This window comes from Tupaia chinensis, unplaced genomic scaffold (assembly GCF_000334495.1).
Source record: "Tupaia chinensis unplaced genomic scaffold, TupChi_1.0 Scaffold000239_1, whole genome shotgun sequence".
Taxonomy (NCBI): Eukaryota; Metazoa; Chordata; class Mammalia; order Scandentia; family Tupaiidae; genus Tupaia; species Tupaia belangeri.
The window spans coordinates 382,026-400,745 of NW_006159717.1; the positions used below are offsets into that span (position 1 = coordinate 382,026).

At 47.2% G+C, this 18,720-nt stretch overlaps 1 protein-coding gene across 3 annotated transcripts in view; it reads right to left on the reverse strand.

Moving 5' to 3' along the window:
• LOC102484879 (argonaute RISC component 1) overlaps window positions 1–18,720 on the reverse strand; it is a 44,053-nt gene continuing 25,333 nt past the window's right edge. For all 3 annotated transcript variants that reach the window (XM_027771941.1, XM_006148684.3, XM_014587884.2), the window contains 8 exons: window positions 18,679–18,696; window positions 9,961–10,120; window positions 9,690–9,780; window positions 7,758–7,952; window positions 4,891–5,025; window positions 4,210–4,311; window positions 3,716–3,915; window positions 1–2,886 (listed from right to left, as the gene is read on the reverse strand). In XM_027771941.1, the coding sequence (XP_027627742.1) occupies window positions 2,778–2,886; window positions 3,716–3,915; window positions 4,210–4,311; window positions 4,891–5,025; window positions 7,758–7,952; window positions 9,690–9,780; window positions 9,961–10,120; window positions 18,679–18,696 (1,010 nt within the window). In that variant the 3' untranslated portion in view covers window positions 1–2,777. The remainder of the gene's footprint in view (window positions 2,887–3,715; window positions 3,916–4,209; window positions 4,312–4,890; window positions 5,026–7,757; window positions 7,953–9,689; window positions 9,781–9,960; window positions 10,121–18,678; window positions 18,697–18,720) is intronic.

The following is an 18,720-nucleotide window of genomic DNA, read 5'->3' on the forward strand; positions in this document are numbered from 1 at the left end:
AAGCTGCAGGCCCGCAGCGCCTCCTCGAAGCTTGGGTAAGATGCCCTGCTTACACTAAATCCAAGCAAGCCAAAGCTTGCTGCCAACGAGCTCAATCCGCATGCGCCACCTTTCAAGCCGGAATAACCCTCCAAGTCAGAGGTATTTTTCAAGTCTCGAAAATTTAAAAAACAAAATTAAAAAAAAAAAAAAAGAGCAAGATATCATCTTCTCGTCCTTCGTTTCTTGAATGGCATTGCAATGCCAGACGGCTAAAAACGCATTTCAAGCCCCAACTCAAAACCCAACTGGAGAGAGCGAGGCAAAGAGAGAAAAGGAGAGAACACAAACTTGTTGCTGGGAGAAGTGGCCATCACCTGCTCCCAATGGACGTCTGCTAATGCTGGTGAATGACTGGACCCTCCAGTGACAGTGCCCGTATCCCAGCCCCCAGATGTACCCAAGCAGAGGACGTGCAGAGCCCAATGTCTCAGAGAGCTCCCTCCCTGAAGGGTGACGGAACACGAAGTAGACTAAATGTGGAGGCGATGGGCAGGGCAGATGGAGTGTTGGCATCACTCTTTAGGCACTTGTGTAAGGAATGTAGGCTCTCCAGTGAGCGGCCTCCTCTCAGAGCCCCCCATTCTGTTCTGCAGCTGGGCTTATGCCCATGGGGCACCCCATACTGTAACCAGCAGGAAAAAAGGGAAGGAGAAATGACACAGCGTCCTGATCCTTTCTCCAGTTGAGTGTTTGTGCTACGTTTTGTGAAGCTGAACAATGTAACCGACCAGAGCGGACCTGGGGTGGATTGTTTTGCATAGCAAGTCGGTGTCTGCACAGAGGAAAGGGTAGCTCCAACTCCACAGGCCAGGACTCAGAACCTCCTCTCTTGGGCTGGCCTCCAAGCCCGGACTAGGTCCAAAGCATCATGGCGTCATCACCAGACTGGGGTAAACTCAAGCCCGGGCTCCTCCAAGAGAGGAGTTTCTAAACTGAAGTTGCAACTCCTCATCCTAAGCAGTGAGGCAGGAAAAAAAAGAGTGAACAGTCGATAAAAAAAGGGGAATCTTGCCTCAAGGCCAACAGGGACCAAGTTAAAAGCCCCTTCTTCTCCAGTCCTGCAAGACAGCCAAACCCCATATCTCAAACACCCATGCCACCCACTCACATGCCCTAGTGGGAAACCAGGAAAAATTCATTGTGTAAACAGAAGCAGTAGGGAGCAGCATAATTCCCCAGCCTGTCCACAGGACGTGCTGGAACCCGGCAGGAGGCAGGTCAGGACAGTCCAGAGGAAGGAGAGATGCACTTGCAGGAAGGGGCAGAATGGTGCAGAGCGGGAGCCTGGAGCAAGGAAAGGGTACTCTCTGCACAGAGGCAGGACGAGCCTGCGCCCACACGGGGAGATCGCCACCCCGTACCAGCTGGGCCAGAGCAGTTAGGTACACAGCTCCTTCTGATGGCTCGATGTTTCCAGGGTGTAAGCTCATCCGGCATGGGAGGGATATCCAGATTTTGGCAACAGACTCAAGCTATGGTATAAAAATAACATTTAGTTTTCTCTCTTTTTTCTTATTTTAGACCTAAGGATCTTTTGTTATAAGACACCCCAGTTATGAAATATTGAAACATAAGAGACTCGACCATCAGCAGAAAAAAGAAGCCAAGAGTAAGAAATGTCGTGAAAGTAACTCCAGACTGGGCAGGGTGGGAGGTGAGGGTCAGGGAGGAAACTAGGCGTACGTGGAAAGGCCAGGGGCCATCAGCTCAGCAGCTCCAGAGACCTGGAAAGTCTCAAAGTGCAAATGTCAATGGATTTGAACCATCTTGAGGTGGTGATCTTTTTAAAAGCTCAAAGAATGTGGAAGTCGATTCCTACAAATGCAAACTAGCTGGCATTCCGGCTGGAGGCTTGTTGGGTCTGGGGCATTTCCTCCCCACCTACCTCCTCTCCCACCCCCACCCAGTCCCCCAAAGAAAGGTACAAAAGGTTGCGGTTCTGCAGCATACCGTTACAGGGAAGGCACTGGTTACCCACCAGCAGGCGGAAGGAAGACAGGGTCGTGTCACTCCAGAGCTAAGTGCCATAGTGCCTTAAGTGTTACAAGGGGCTGGATGTCTGTCAGGGAGGAGGTGCAAGGTGGGGTAGAAAGTGTGGGCAGACAGGAAGAGGGCAGGGGGTGGCAGCTGGGGGAGGAGCAACCGAAACCATTAGCATTAAAAATCTTCCTAAAAACTGGACTCTGAACCCATTAAAACATCTAGTATTCTAAAATATCGATCTGGGTCTGGTTTCATTTTTCTTCTTAAACAAATCTAGACCTTTTCTGATTAAGGCTCCTAAAAAAAATCCTTCCCTCCTCCCACCCACTTTCTCAAGCCCCTCTGACTTTCCCTTCTAAAGTACCAAACTCAAACCTCCCAGCTTCTGTCCGCGGGGCTAGAGCTGGCCTTACTAAGCTGTCAAGTGAGTCCTTAGCACTGAGAGTCACAGGAGACGCCTGTGTGCACGGTGGGCCAGTGCTGCCCCTCTTGGTCCGGTGGGGTCAGGGCCAGATGTGACAAGATGAAGTAAGGGATGGGGAGCATGAGGTTGATCTCAGAGATTTCTGGCTGGTGGTCAGTCTTGCTGGCCCCATTCCCCACCCTTACACCCCGTCTGTAGAAAGAAACGAGGCCTGCTGCACTCCTCCCCGCCCCACCTCCCTCCTCCTTGTCTCCTCTGGATGTGGGCGGCACAGCTCCTGGGGCTTGGAAAGCTTTCTTCTATCCAGTGAGGTAACAGCGTTCTGCCTTCAAGCGAAGTACATGGTGCGCAGAGTATCCTGGTGAACCTGCACGGCTTTGGCCAGGGCCTGGGGGTCCCGCCCATTGCTCTGCCCGGATATGTGGCTCCCCTCGCCACTGAAAAGGAAAAACATGAATAAAAGTTCTTCCTGGTGAACTGAGCGAAGTCCCTCAGTCACTCCTGGGGTACCTATTCCCATACTACCTTTTTTTTAAAAAAAATTTATTATTATCATTTTAAAATTTGTTATAGGGCAGGTGTATTTATGAGAGAGAGACAGACAGCGAGAAAGTAAGCCACCAGGTCTAGAACTTGAACCATGGTCGGCCATGTGGGAGTCCAGAGCCTTAACCAGCATGCCACATGCTGGCCCCTACAATACATCTTATTTTTTTTCTTAAGAGAGAGATTTTTGTTATAGTGTGCATCCACTCGCCAGAGAGACAGAAAGTGAGAAATCATCCCTGGGGGGGATGGCCACACTGCAATCCCTTCTCCACCATTCTCTTGGGATTTTGGGTACACATGCGCAGGCATCCAGTGTGAGCTTTTTTTTTTTTTTTTTAAGTTATTTATTTAATTCCATTTGTTATTATTATTTTTTAATTTGACCAGAGAGAGACAGAGAAAGGGAAAGGGAGAAAGCAAATCACCAGGTTCCAGGACTCGAACCGTTGTCAGCCATGTGGGAATCTAGCGCCTTTAACCACCACTCCATCTGCTGGTCTCTCCCAGTGTGAGTTTTAAAGTCACCAGGTCCGGGACTTGAACTGTGGTCACTATGTGGGAGTCCAGCAACGCAGCCATCACGCCATCTGCTGGTCCCTCCCATACCACCTTAAGCGAAAACTCCAACCTGGGTTTGGGCAGTGAGCCCAAAGGTGAAAGAATGGACAGTACCCACCTCCTTCTACCTAAGGAAATGGAAAGGAAGCCAGGACTCACCTGTCATGCTCCTTATCCACCAGGTGGTATCGTGCCCGAAAAGCTACCAGGCGGGCGTAGTAGGCGGGTGCTGGGATAGAGACGGAGCGTGTGCACCGTACGTAAGTGTGGCACAGCTGGTACGTCAAGATCTGGAGCTCATCCGCTGTGAAACGGTTGTCGTCCCAGAGGACATAGTAATGGGACGGTCGGCTGGTGCCCTGGAAGACAGGAAGGGAAGGGTCCCAGGTTGGGCAGAAGTGATGGCAAGTGATAAGGAGCACAGTTCCTGCAAAGAATATGGCCACGCTGGCTGATCTGCCCATGAATAGGCAGGCACAGAGCCACTGACGTAGAAAACACCCAGCTCACGGGTGATTAGCAAGTCACTCAGGGCTTATTAAGAGAGCAATTCTAATCGGAATGCCACTCAGAGGTGACTAGAATGTTCTAGACGCAGTGGGAATAACCAGCTCTCCTGACCCATCAGAAACCCCCAGACGTAGCCCCACTACCTGGATGCCTGCGTGGCTGCACAGATAGAAGTCAAACTCAAATGGGTGGGTGATGTTGGTGTCCACGGTGGTCCCAGCTGGGATGTTACCACTCTTCCCAATCTGTGTAGAGACAAACACAACCAAGATCCCAAGACCTGCCTGGCCCTGACGAGGGCCCCTGGCTCAACTCAACTCTGACTTCACCAGACCTGGGAAGCAAAGTGAAGCTGCTCTTTCTGGAGCGGCCCAGGTCTTGAAATAATAGGCGTCTAACATCCCACACACCTGTGTTCCAAGTCCTGGTTTTACAATTAATTAGCTGTGCAATCTCATCAGGTCAATTAACCTCTCGGAGGTGAAACGGGAGAGGATAACGGTGCCTACCTCACAGGGCTGCTGTGAGGAAGACGCCTTGCACAGTGTCTGGCACAAAGGAGAAGCTGAATAAATGGTAGTTCCCTTTCCCTTCTCTGGGAGCTGGGAGGAGGGACAGGAAGCACAGGGAAAGGAGTAGAGGAAGCCGCTATGGGAAGGAGGTGGCAGACAGAGAAAGGACCATAGGAACTGGGGAAAGGAAGGGTAAGGCAGGACAGACAGGACAAAGACTAAATCCCCAGGCTTCATCTCAAGGGCTTCTTGCTTTTCAAGACACAGGAAACAGGACAAGGGTCTGGGCGGCCTCTTCAACTCCTCACTCACTCGCTCATTCTTGTCAGCACAGAAAAGGCGGGTGTGATGGCGTTTCTGCACCACGATGTACGTGATCCCGGGCTGGTAGTCCTTTTCCAGTTTGATGCAGGCATCGCGAATGGCCAGCAGCTCATAGTGGAGGATCTAGGCACCGGGTGAGGAGGAAGACAAAGACACACAGCAATGCTTGAGTTCACCTGCCTTTATGAACCAAAGGGTCACTCCTCAGTATGGCCTTTTACGCTCCCTCCCTATACATAAGCTAATGCCCAACAAGGAGAGACAACAGGCCCCTCCAGCCAAAACCAGCCTGCTATCAGATATGTTCTATGACCCCTTGGCTGAGAACACTCACCTGGTTACCCTGCATAAATACACCTAAAATCAAGACACAGCACCAAACTTCATAGTGAGATCGTTAAACCCACAATGTCCAAAGTTGGGTTGATTTCAGGATCAAGAGAATAACAGGAGTTCTCTTGTGAGCTCCAAGAACAGACGGGTTTAGACCACCAGGAAAAGGCAGACATATGAGAAGGCTTCAAAAAGGTCATGTACTGGGACTAGCAGATGGCATAATGGTTACGTTGCTGGACTCCCATGTAGTCAACTATGGTTTGAGTCCCAGACCCAGTGGCTTGAAAAACATTGGGCGCATGTGTGTGTATGTGTATATGCCATGTGCAGTCGCCTTTGGAGACAAAAAGAGACAGAGACAGAAAGTAAGAAATTACTCCCTGAGGCAATGGCCACATTGCAATCTCTTCTCCTCCATTCTCTTGGGATTTTGGGCACATACACACATGCACCCAGCTGAGTTTAGGCAGTTCGAGTCCTAGAACCACAAGGGTGTCCAGTGACATAACCATTATGCTATCTGCTGGTCTCTTGACTTCATTTTTCCATGAACTTTTCAAAGTACGCTCATGGTTCCCAATGAGTGATGGAGTAGATGAATTCAGTACCACAAAGCCGCAGGAGGGCCCCCCAGTAGCAGGGCAGTCGAGGCATCTGGATCCCATATGGCTGACAGCATGATTCAAGTCCTGGACCTAGCAGCTTGGAAAACACTGAGCATTTGTGCATGTATCCCCAAAATCCTGAGAAGAGAATGAAGGAAAAGGGGTTGCAATGTGGCCATCCCCCCAGGGGGTGACTTCTCACATTCCCTCTGTCTCTCTCTGGTGAACATACGTATCCTATAGCAAAAACTAGGGGGAAAAAAGGCAGGATTACAAGAAAATAGGTTAAACAAGAAGCTACAGGTAAATAATCATAGGTAATTACAGACTATGACCATGGATGTCAGATACAGGGAGTCAAAACTGTGGTAGCAAAGGAGAGACTTTCAGGCTAGCCCGGGACCTGGTGGTAGAAGTGGCTGGATCTTACATGGTTAACCCAGTAGTTCGAGTCCTGGACCCTAGCAGCCTGGGAAACACTCCTGGCACATCTGTGTGCATGACTAAAATCCTGAAGGAAGGGGGAAATGGAGAATGGACTGTGGCATGGCCATACCCTATTAAAAGAAGAAGAAAGAGAGAGAGACTTTGGAACCAATTATTGCTAGAACTAGGTTTAAACCTAAACTTTATCTAGTCATGCTATCATAAACAAGTTATTTAACCCAAGCTCATTTTCTCCACATATATTAATGTTACTAATAAGACCTGCTTCACAAAACGATTGTGAAGACTAAGGCAGATAATTAAATAAAAGCATAAAAAAGTCTAGTAGGGCTTAATAACTGGTAATAGCTTTGCTAAGCAGTTTGAATTTTAACATAAGGCTATGTGAAGCCACTAAACTTTTTTTTAAAGAATTATTTTATTTAACTTCATTTATTTATTTATTTATTTATTTATTTATTTATTTATTTATTTATTTATTTATTTATTTATTTATTTATTTATTTATTTATTTATTTATTTATTTATTTATTTATTTATTTATTTATTTATTTATTTATTTATTTATTTATTTATTTATTTATTTATTTATTTATTTATTTATTTATTTATTTATTTATTTATTTATTTATTTATTTATTTATTTATTTATTTATTTATTTATTTATTTATTTATTTATTTATTTATTTATTTAAACTTGACCAGAGAAGGACAGAGTGAGAGACAGAGAGAAGGAAAGTGAGAAAGCAAGCCGCCAGGTCTGGGATTTGAACCGTAATTGGCCATGTGGGAGTCCAGTGCCCTAAACCACCATGCCACCTGCCGGCCCCACCACTAGACATTTCTCAACAGAGAGGAGATATGAACAATTCATCTGGCACTTTAGGAAATACTTGGAGGAAATGGAGCATAATGACTAACAGCATGGACTCTGGAATCAGACCAATAGGTCTGGATTTCAGTTTTATCACTTAGCTTGGGTATCATTTAACATTTCCTCATCTGCCAAATGGGAATCATCAGATTATTATTTCATAGGGCTATTGAAAGCAATAAATAGAACATACAGGAAGTTCTTAGCACAGTTCATGGCACATAAGCAGTATCTAAAAGAGGCCAGCAGGTGGCATGGTGGTTAGGGGCACTGGACTCTCACATGGCAGATGGCGGTTTGAGTCCTGAACCTGGCAGCTTGCTTTCTCACTTTCCCTCTCTCTCTCACTCTGTTCCTATCTGGTCAAATTAAAATAAATAAATAAATAAGCAGCCTACCACATGAACCAACTAGTAAGCAAGCACCAAGGCCTCCTTTACAAGAGGTCTACGGCTGCGTGCATACCCACCCTCATCTGTGATCCCTGTCCCCAGGCCCACCCCAATTAGCAAAGTTCACCAAGAGGCAGCTTAGAGAGATTAGCCCTCCGGCCCTTGATAGGAAGGTTTCCTATCCCTACCGCGGGTCCTACCTGGGGGAGCTGGCCTTCAGGGACCCCATCTCTATAGAAAATGATGCGGGTCGGCTTGAAGCGGGTAGACTTGTAGAACTGGATGAGCAGCTCGCGCACCATGTAGGACAAGTCTTCGATGATCTCCTGTCGTGGTCGTTGCACCCGCACTGTAGCACAGTACCGGCTGGGGTGGGCATCCATGCTGCCTACCACCTGAGAATTGAAGAGACAGCATCAGCCCCCCAGACCTCCGCCCTCCCTCCCTGTCATGCTGCTGGTAATGGGGAAAGTCTTATTAACAAGAAAACTGCAATGGATTGGGGACGGCTTGGGATCCAGTAAACCTGGTTTCCTTCTCTGATCTATCAGGCATGTAGAAGTTACTTCACCTATCTGACCTTCTGTTCCTCCATTTCATGTGGAAATACAAACACCGACTTGTGGGACCAGCAGATGGTATAACGGTTTCATCACTGGATTCCCATATAGTTGACCTTGGTTCGAGTCCTGGACCCAGTGGCTTAAAACTCACACTGGGGGAAGGGAACAGCAAGTGGCATGGTGGTTAAGGGTGCAGGACTCCTGCATGGTCGACCATGGTCTGAGTCTCGGACCTGGCAGCTTGCTTTCTCACACCCTGCCCCAATTCTGTCCTTCTCTGGTCAAGTTTAAAATGGGTGCATGTGTGTGAGTGCTCAAGATCCCAGAGAAGAAGGAACTGTGGCATGGCCATCCCCCCAGGGAATGATTTCTTGCTTTCTGTCCCTGTCTCTCCATGAGCCCTATAGCAAAAATCTCTCTCTTAGGGACCAGCAGGTGGCATAATGGCTATGTCGCTGGACTCCCATGTAGCCAACCACAGTTTGAGTCCCAGACCTGGTGGCTTAAAAATTCACACTGGGCGCGCATGTGTGTGCGTGCCCAAGATCCCGAGAGGAGAATGGAGAAGGGATTGCAGCATGGCCATACCCCCGGGGGGTGATTTCTCGCTTTCTGTCTGTCTTTCTGGCGAGTGCACGCGCCCTATAGCAAAAACCTCTCAAAACAAAAAAACAAAAAAAACAAAAAAAAACAACTCTCTCTTAAAAGAAAAAAAAACTCACTTGTGGAGCTGCAGAACATTAACTGCACCTCACGCAGGGCCAACCTACTGGGCGAGTCAGCCTGCAGGAGGTACCTGACTGGTGACTCCTCTACCCCTTCTACAGGAGCAGGGGTGGGCCTGGCATTCCTAGACAAGAGAGTGAGCCCATCTAGCCCCATGGTGTTTTCCCATTCAAGTGCTGATCTACCCAGGAATGATGACTATGATGAGAACGTTCTTGTGGGGATACTAATGTCATCGTCAAAGGGGACAGTGACCAGAGCCTGGGAGGGATGGACATAAAGAAAACAGAGATAAGCATATAACAGCATTCCTTCTCCCCTTCTCTGCACTTACAGAGATAAGACCAGTCAGTTTACAGAAATGCGAGAACTAAGGAAACAGAAGTGGAAAGGTCGGCTTAATTCCTATCAAAGTGGAAGCCCGTAGGGGACAGGGAGCAGAAGTCAGGAGAGAGATTGGAGAGACATAGATAGATTGGGGTGAGGTAGGCAGAGGAAAGGAAAGTCCCAGAAATAGTCCCTTGAAAGGGATTTCAGAAGAGTTATTCCCCCATATCCCAAAGCAGGCATGGGGGTGGGGTGGAGAGAGAGAGAATTCAAAGGCAGTGAGAGCGATGAGGATGGACCAAGTCCCGGCCACAGCCTACTCTCTCACTACACTCCTCGGGAAAAAGCCACCACACAGAGTTAGCTTTAGGAAGACCCCCGCGGAGTGAGGAATGGGGGTGAGAAGCTCAAACTCCATCAGAAGGGGCAAGAATCAGACTTGGGCAGGAATCACGTGCAGCCTTAGGGACAGAGCGAGGAGGAGGACTGCGGAGCAGGCTGGAGGGCACCACTCACTGCCGTGATCGAAGGCTTTTTCCCATCCCCTGCAGGGGGGTGTGTAACGTCTGCTCCCAGGAATATCACTGGCTGCTGAAAGACGGCAGAGCTGAGCAAGGAGAGGAAAACAAAATGGTGAGGAATTAGGTCTTCTCTGCTTGGCACCATCCATCACCCACTCTGGTCTTCTCCCTGGTGTGTGACATTCACTCTGCCTGGCCGAGGCTCTGTCCCTCATCAACCCCCTCATGGCACCTGAACGAGGACAAGTGAACAACAGAGGTCATACCGCTGGTGTGGAACGAGGATGTTGTTAATGCCACCGAGTTTGACATTGATCTTGAGGCAGAGGTTGGACAGGGTCTGAGGTGAGGTCTTGACCACGTTCTTCACCTGCACACACTGTGTAGCCATCCCCAAGAGTGTATCGCCGACACGTTTCACCTCAGCTATGGGCAGGGAGAGAACTGATTAGTGCACTCAACAAGCATTTGTTGAATGACTACTAGATGTCATGTAGTATATGAGATGCAGGGGAACAAAACAGTGACCCAAAATACCTAAGAGTCCTACTCTTACAGTGCATACTACCTAATGACTGTAAAATTACAACACTGACATATGCTAGGATAGAATATTTCATGGATGGGACCAGCAGTTAGTGTAATGGCTATGTTGCTGGACTCCCATGTAGTTGACAGAGGTTTGAGTCCCGGAACCAGTGGCTTAAACTCACGCCAGGCATGTGTGCGTGCGTGCCCAAGATCCTGAGAGGAGAATGGAGGAGAAGGGACTGCGGTGTGGCCATACCCCCTGGGGGGTGATTTCTTGCTTTCTGTCTCTCTGTCTCTCTCTGTCTGTCTGGCGAGCGCACAAGCCCTATAGCAAAAACCTCTAAAAAAAAATTTTTTTTTTCATGGAGTTAGAACACATAATAGGTGTAATAATCTGGTGAAGAAAGGATTCTTGGGTAAATAATGACCAAACTGAAGCCTGAGGACACCCAAAGGGCTGAGAAGAGGAAGAGACCTGGGAGAGAGGATTTGGGGCAGAAGGAGCGGCATGCCATAATGCACTTGGCTAGAAGACATCAGGCTATATACGAGAAAGTCAAAGGTCAGAGTAACTCAAGAAGAAGAGGCCAACAGGTCAGAGTGGTAGATTTCACATGGACAATCATGATTCGAGTCCCAGACCCAATGGCTTAAAAAATTATACTGGGTGCGTGTGTGTGCATGTCCAAAGTCCCAAGAGAGAATGGTGAAGAAGGGATTGGGGAGACCAGCAGTTAGCATAATGGCTATGTCACTGGACTCCCACGTAGTTGACCACGGTTCAAGTCCCGGACCTGGTGGCTTACACTGGGCACGTGTGTGTGCGTACCCAAGATCCTGAGAGGAGAATGGAGGAGAAGGGGTTGCAGCGTGGCCTTCCTCCCGGAGGTGATTTCTTGCTTTCTGTCTCTCTCTGTCTTTCTGGTAAACACACGCGCCCTATAGCAAAAAATCTCTCAGAAAAAAAAAAAAGGGATTGTGGCATGGCCATCTTCTCTGGAGGAGTGACTTCTCACTTTCTTTCTCGCTGTTTAGCAAGTGCATGCCCCCTAGGGGTAAACCTTAAAAAAAGAAAAAGAAAAAAAAAAAAAAAGAGGAACAAGGGGACCTTGTCTTGAGAGAAGGAATGTGCTGGTTAGGTTGAGAAAGGAAGGAGAGGCGAGGGTAGTGTGGATTAAGGAGGCAGCCGAACTGCTGAGATGAAGATAAACACAAGGATTTAAGAGATCTATTTAAGGGATTCAGTTATAGACTAGATGTGTGAGTAAAGGAAAAGAACTGTCATGGGTAACTTTAAGTTTCTAGTTTTTGGGGACCAGCAGATGCCACAGTTGTCGCAGGACTCCCATATGGCCAACCACAGTTTGAGTCTTGGACCCAGTGGCTTGAAAATCATGTCAAGGGCATATGCATGTGTGCCCAAGATCCCAGGAAGAGAAGGGATTGCAGCTTGGCCATCCCACCTGGAGGGTGATTTCTCACTGTTCCTGTCTCTCTATCCAGCAAGTGCATGCACCCCACAGCAAAAATCTCTCTTAAAAAAAAAAAGTATTAGGAATAGATAGATCACAAACTATTTTGAGGCATTCTGAATTTCAAATGCTTTTTGGTTATTCCAGTGAAGGTATTATCTGCAAATCGACGTAGTGGTTGGACCTCGAAAGAGTAGTCTGAAATGGAGATGCAAATTTGTGCACTATTTAGGTACACATAATAACTGAAGGCATGACCTTGATGAGACTGCCAAGGGGGACAGTAGATGGCATAATGGTTAGTCGACTATAGTTCAAGTTCTGGACTCAGTGGCATCAAACTCACACCGGATGCATGTGTGTGTGCCCAAAATCCTGAGAGGAGAATGGAGGAAAAGGGACTGTAGTGTAGCCATCCCCTGGGGGGAGTGATTTCTCGCTTTCATTCTGTCTCTGGCGAGCATGCACGCCCACAGCAAAATTCTTTCTTTAAAAAAAAAAAAAAAAAAAGAGATCACCAAGGAAGGTAACAAAATGAACAGAGAAGAGGGATTAGGTCTGAACCTTGAGGAATTTCAAGTATTTGCAGAACAGGAAGACGAGCCTGCAAAGGGAGAAACTCCAGAGAGCTCAAAGGAAGACCAAGACAGTCTCATATCATGAATGCCAAGGGAAGAGTGTTTCCAGGAGTGAGTGGTCAACAAGACTCAATGCAGTTAAAAGATCAAGTAAAATGAGGGCCAGAAACCCTTTGGAGTGAGTAACACGAGGGCAATAAATTAGCATGTAGAGGCAGAAACTGTTTTGTTGATGCAAGGTACCAAGAAGAGACGGTCAGTGAAGAGTGTGAGGTGTTTTCAGTGTGACAGAATTGAGCTTGTGTAAGAAGCTAAAGGGCTCATTTCCATTTCCCAGAGTGACAGAGGAGGTAGTGGCAAACCAGCTCTTCTACAGAAAACACAGATGACTGAACTCATCTTTTTGAAGGCATCAGACAGTACGGAGACCGTGAGAACGGGAGAGGCTAACAGTCCAGAAAGGGGCAAACCCCAGAGGTGAACCATTCCTTCTGCAGCTGCTTCTCCGTGGCTACTCTGAGGCTGAGATCTGACGCTTTGAACCAGCTAAGGGGCCACTGCAAGGGGACAGAAAAGCAACCCAGTGTTCGCTCGATTTAGAGATAGGAAAAATAAAAAAACAGTAATAATGAAAGAAAACAAAATACTATCTTCATGACCTTGAGATTTCTAAAATAAGACATAAAAAGCACCAGCCAAAATATTGACAAATGTAAATTCCTGTTCAACGAAAGAACCAGTAAGAAAGGAAAGAGGCAAGTCTCTGGGCAAAGTTGGAGAGGAAGAAGAAAAGGAAGACTTAAGAAGACACTTTAGAAAAGGGACTAGTGGAACAGCCAACACACATTTAAAAAGATACTTGACTTGAAGCCAGCAAACAGTATAGCAGTTACCTTGCTGGACTCCCACGTGGCTGATCCCAGTTTGCGTTCTGGACCCAGTGGCTTGAAACTCACACCGGGTGCATATGTGTGCCCAAGATCCCAGGAGAAGCGATTGCGCCATGGCCATCCCCCCTGACGGGTGATTTCTCATTTTCCCTCTCTCTCTTCTCTGCCTCTCTCCCTCTCTCTCTGGTGAGCGCACACACTCCAAGGCAAAAACCTCCAGGGGGAAACAAAAGATACTCAACTTTATCAATCATTAGAGAAAACAAATTAAAAGGACAATGCAGGGACCAGCAGTTAGCGTAATGGCTATGTGGCAGGACTCCCATGTAGTCGACCATGGTTCGAGTCCCAGACCCAGTGGCTTAAACTCACGCCAGGCACATGTGCATGCATGCCCAAGATCCCAGGAGGAGAATGGAGGAAAAGGGATTGTGGCGTGGCCATCTCCCCTGGGGGGGGTGATTTCTCACTTTCTGTCTCTCTGGTGAGAGCATGCGACCTATAGCAAAAACCTCTCCTCCCCCCCACAAAAAAAAGAAAAGCAGGAGCAGGTGCAGCCAAAATCTTGTAGGGAAGAAGAAATGGAAAGGAGCGTGACCATATCCATCGATGAGTCTCTCTCTCTTTCCTCCTCCTCTTTCTCTCTCCCTCTCGCAAGTGCACACATCATCCAAGAAAAAACCACCCCCTCCCTGATGTACAGCCCACAGAGACGGGTACATGTGTCCAAGGGACAAGTACAAGAGTGTTCACTCAATGTTATTTTATAGCAGTCAGAAACCGGAAACAACCCAAACGTGCGTGAACTGTGAGATGGGTAAATACACACCAACTGGGTCACAGTCACGATGGAAAGATTACTAAAGCGACAACTAGACACCACATGAACGACCCACACAGACTCAACATTCAGTGAAAAACATCGGACCAAAAGAGTACGTACTGTACGATCACATTCATATCACGTTCAGAAACGGGCAGAACTATTCTAGGGGCCAGCAGGTAGCATGGTGGTTAAGACGCTGGACTCCCACTTGGTTGACTGCAATTCGAGTCCCAGACCTGGCAGTTTGCTTTCTCACTTTCCCTTTCTCTCTGTATTTTGTTGGTCATGTTAAAAAAAAATTTTTTTTAAAAAAAGAAAGAAAAAAAATATATATTTGATAAAATAAGTTTTATCAAATACAAACAAATTTAAAAAACCATATATATTTAAGTATAAAACAATATATAAAGTTAAATAAAATATTAAAGACACAAACTTCTTCTATTTCTGGTATGGGTCAGAAGACAGAGGAGTGGCTGGTATCAGTAGGGGTTGCAGTGCCATCACAGGGACAATGCCATTTTACCCAGCATCCCCAGAGGGCGTGTGAAGGGTTCTTGGAAGAATCCGACTGCTTCTCTCTTTTTAGGTTTTCGCTATGGGGCAGCTGCACTCGCTAAGAGACAGAGGGAAAGGGTGAAATCACCTCCCAGGAGGATGGCCACACCATAATCTTTCTTCATTTTCCTCCGGGGTTTCAGGCGCACATGTACATGCACCTGGCGTGACTTTCAAGCTGCTATGTCTGGGACTCAAACTGTGGTCAGTCATGTGGGATCCAGAGCTTTAACCACCATGCTACCTGCTGGCCTCCTGACTGCTTATCTGCTGGCTTACTTCCTAGAGATGGTCCTGTTGTCTAGGTGGTATAATCTAGGAACCACATGAAAATGGAAACCTAAGATCCTAATACATGGTTGAAGCTGGAGAAAAGGGTGAGATCACTAAGCCCAGGGGAGCGAAACTTCTGAAAAGGTGTTATGTTCCCAAGGACCCTGTGCCATACTTCCAGGTCAAAACACTGACTTTTCCCTTTAGTGGAGGGGACCGGTAACATGGAATTTACTCAGAGCAGTTCTCCTAAAAATCACCGCTATCTCCCATCCAAAGGCCATCAATTTATGGCCCAAGTGAAAGATACAGATTGCAGATCAATCAACTTCCCTCCAGGCAACCGGCTTAAGCAAATTACCTAACTTTTCTGAGCCTCGGATAACTAAAGGAAACTGGAAAAAGACAAGTTCACCCTCCAGGTGGGATGGCAAGAATGAGGAATGAGTAGTATCTAAACTGGGTCTCAAAAGATGGAAAGAATTGAAGGGCAATGCGGGGGTCAGGAAGAAGAGTATTCAGTTATTCCAGGGAAGGCAAACCAGAGCCTGAAAAGCACAGCCAAGGAACGAGCACACTCAGGGTCTTCCTACGTGCCACGCCCTGTACTAGATGTGGCTTTTTATACGCTTCATTCACGAGGCTCAGAAAATCGGGGCACTTGCCTAAACCAGTCATCAGGTAGAGGCAGGACTGAAAGCAGGCTCTGCACAATCCTGAGCCAGAGATCTATCCAGCCAGTGAGTGAACAGGGTGCGATATGCTAGAAATGGTACACTATGACAACGGCCCTGAAAACCCTTATGCAGTAATAAATGGAAAACAATGAAGGTTTTTGGGGCAGTATAGTCAAAAAAGTCATATCTAATAACCTATTCCAGAAAGAGAGGAGAGGCTAGCAGGTGGCATGGTGGTTAAGGTGCTGGACTACCACATGCCTGACTATGGTTCAAGCCCTAGACCTGGCAGCTTGTTTTCTCTCTCTCATGAGAGCACATGCCCTATAATAAATTAAAAAGCAATAACAAAGTAGTAACAGGGGGCAGCAGGTGGTACGGTGGTTGAGAGCGCTGGACTCCCACACGGCCAACTATGGCTCAAGTCCCGGACCTGGAAGCTTGCTTTATCACTTTCCTTCTCTCTCTTTCTCTCTCTCTCTCTCTTGCTCCCTCTGTCCCTCTTTGGTCAAATTAAAATAAATAAATAAAGAAAGTTAAGTAAAATACTTTTTAATAAAAGGAAAGAAAATATCTTTTTAAAAAAAGTAGCAACAGGGACCAGCAGTTGGTGTAATGGCTATGTCACTGGACTCCCATGTAGTCGACCATAGTTAGAGTCCCAGACCCAGTGGCTTAAACTCACACCGGGCGCATGTGCGTGCGTGCCCAAGATCCCGAGAGGAGAATGGAGGAGAAGGGATTGCGGCGTGGCCATCTCCCCTGTGGGGTGATTTCTCGCTTTCTGTCTGTCTCTTTCTGTCTTTATGGCGAGTGCATGCACCCTATAGCAAAAACAAACACCAACAACAAAAAACTAAAAAATAAAAAAATAGTAACAATAAGTAAAATTAAACAAATATTCAAAAATAAAAAGACTAGAGAAGAACAATTAGAACTAAATGGAGACATGTGGATGGAGAGCAAGAAAACACGCTGAGAAAGACTGTAAAAAAGGACATTAGAGGGTCCGGCAAGGATGCTGGATTCCATGGCCAGCCGTGGTTTGTGTCTCGGACCTGGTGGCTTGCTGTCTCACTTTCTCTTGCTCTATACCTCTCTGGCCAAAATTAAAATAAATAAATAAATAAATAAATAATTTAAAAATAAAAAAGTCACTAGAAGTGAAGCAAAGAGAAGACCAACTACCTCCAGAGTTTGAATGAAGGTATCCAGCAGCAACTGCAACACCAAACGAAGAAAAGAGAAAAATAAAGCAAAAAAGCGAAGGGTGTCCAGAGACTTGCTACTCAAGTGCCTAACCTTGTAAGGGCAGAAACAACTTGTTTATTCACCAGCATGTCCAGGATCAAGCACAGAATTTGTCACGTAACAGGTGATCAATAAACTTGCAAAACAAAGGGTCAGAGGCCAAATGGACAGATGAGAGCTGCACACTTCCCAAGGCTGGATCAAGACTTGGGACCAGCAGATGGTATAATAGTCACATCGCTGGATTCCCAGGTAGTCAACCATGGTTCAAATCCCAAACCCAGCGGCTTAAAATTCATGCTGGGCATATGTGCATGTGCCCAAAATACCATGAGGAGAATGGGGGAGAAGGGATTGTGGCAGAAAGTGATTTCTCACTTTCTGTTTCTCCAGCAAGCACACACGCCCTATAGCAAAAATGTCTTTAATAAAAGAGGGGGACCGGCAGATGGCATAATGTGTCACTGGACTCCCATGTAGTTGATCGTGGTTTGAGTCCCAGACCCAGTGGCTTCAACTCACACCAGACGAGTGTGCGTGTGTGCCCAAGACCCCGAGAGGAGACTAAAGAAGAAGGGATTGCAGTGTGGCCATTACCCCTGGGGGGTGATTTCTCACTTTCTATCTCTCTGTCTCTTTGTCTTTCTGGCAAGTGCATGCACCCTACAGCAAAAACCTCTTTAAAAAAAAAAAAAAAAAAGAGGGACCAGCAGGTGGCATGGTGGTTCAGGTGCTGGACACACATTCCCAAATGGCCGACCACGGTTCGAGTCCCAGACCTGGTGGCTTGCTTTCTCTCTACACCTCCCCACTCTCTCTGGTCAAATTAAAATAAATGAATGAATAAATAAAACAAAAAAAAATTCTTTCTTTTTCTTTTTTTTTGGAGAGGTTTTTGCTATAGGGTACGTGCGCTCACCAGACAGAGAGAGACTGAGAGACAGAAAGCCAGAAATCACCCCCCGGGGGGATGGCCACACCACAATCCCTTCTCCTCCATTCTCCTCTCGGGATCTTGGGCACGCAACTGAAATGGATGAGAATTTCAATGGAATACAAAGACGAAAACAGGGTATAGGATAGAATCCTGGTGGCTAGCAGGCAATTCTGGTACTGTCAAAAACCAGTAAGTAAAGACAGGAATGCGTACCCAGAAGTCACAGCAAGACCCTCCACAGAGGTTTAGGAGAAAGACAAGACAAACGAAAGAGGCGAAGAAGTGGCCTCTTCTTGGTAAGGACATAGGCACAGAGAATGTGGGGAACTCATTTAAAAAGTGTGTGCAGAAAAACAAAATGGGAAGGCCACAGCTAAAGGAAACGGCAAGGCTGCGGTAACGGGCTCTCGGCTGGGGAATCTGACGGAGTCCGTGGGTGGAAAGACAAGTCCCACGGGCAGCATGAAGGCAAGAGAACAAGAACACAGAGGAGGTGAGCACACACCTCTTCCTCCAAAGCAGGTGAAGTGGAAAGGGAAAATGGAGCGAGAGAAAAGCACTGAGCCGGAGAGGTAGACACTCATTCCTATTCTGAAACAGACAGGAAAAGAAAAGAAGGGCAGGGGGAAAGCTCTCAAAAAAGACCAAGTCATTACCAGGCCACAGAACGCTAGCAGAACCACCCCACGTTCTGCCTGGGCGTGCCGCACACTGTCCTGATAAACAATGCACTCCTAAGGACGGGAATCGGAACCGACCCGTCTGTCTGGCCAGCTCAGCCTGGAAAAAGACACAGAGGACCCAGTAAATGTTCCTGGGAGGGCGTGTGAGCAGGTAACTTGGATCTGGGAGACTCAACAGCTCGTACATGTGCCATTTCTCCTGCAGGAACGGCACCGAGCCAAGAATCTACACGAGTCCTCCCTAGAAGCCCCAGGAAGCTACCGAAAAGAGGCCTGTCACCGCTCTCACTGTCCCGGGAGAACTGTACCGTACACTGGTGTCTTCCCTGGCAGGATGACGATAATGAGCT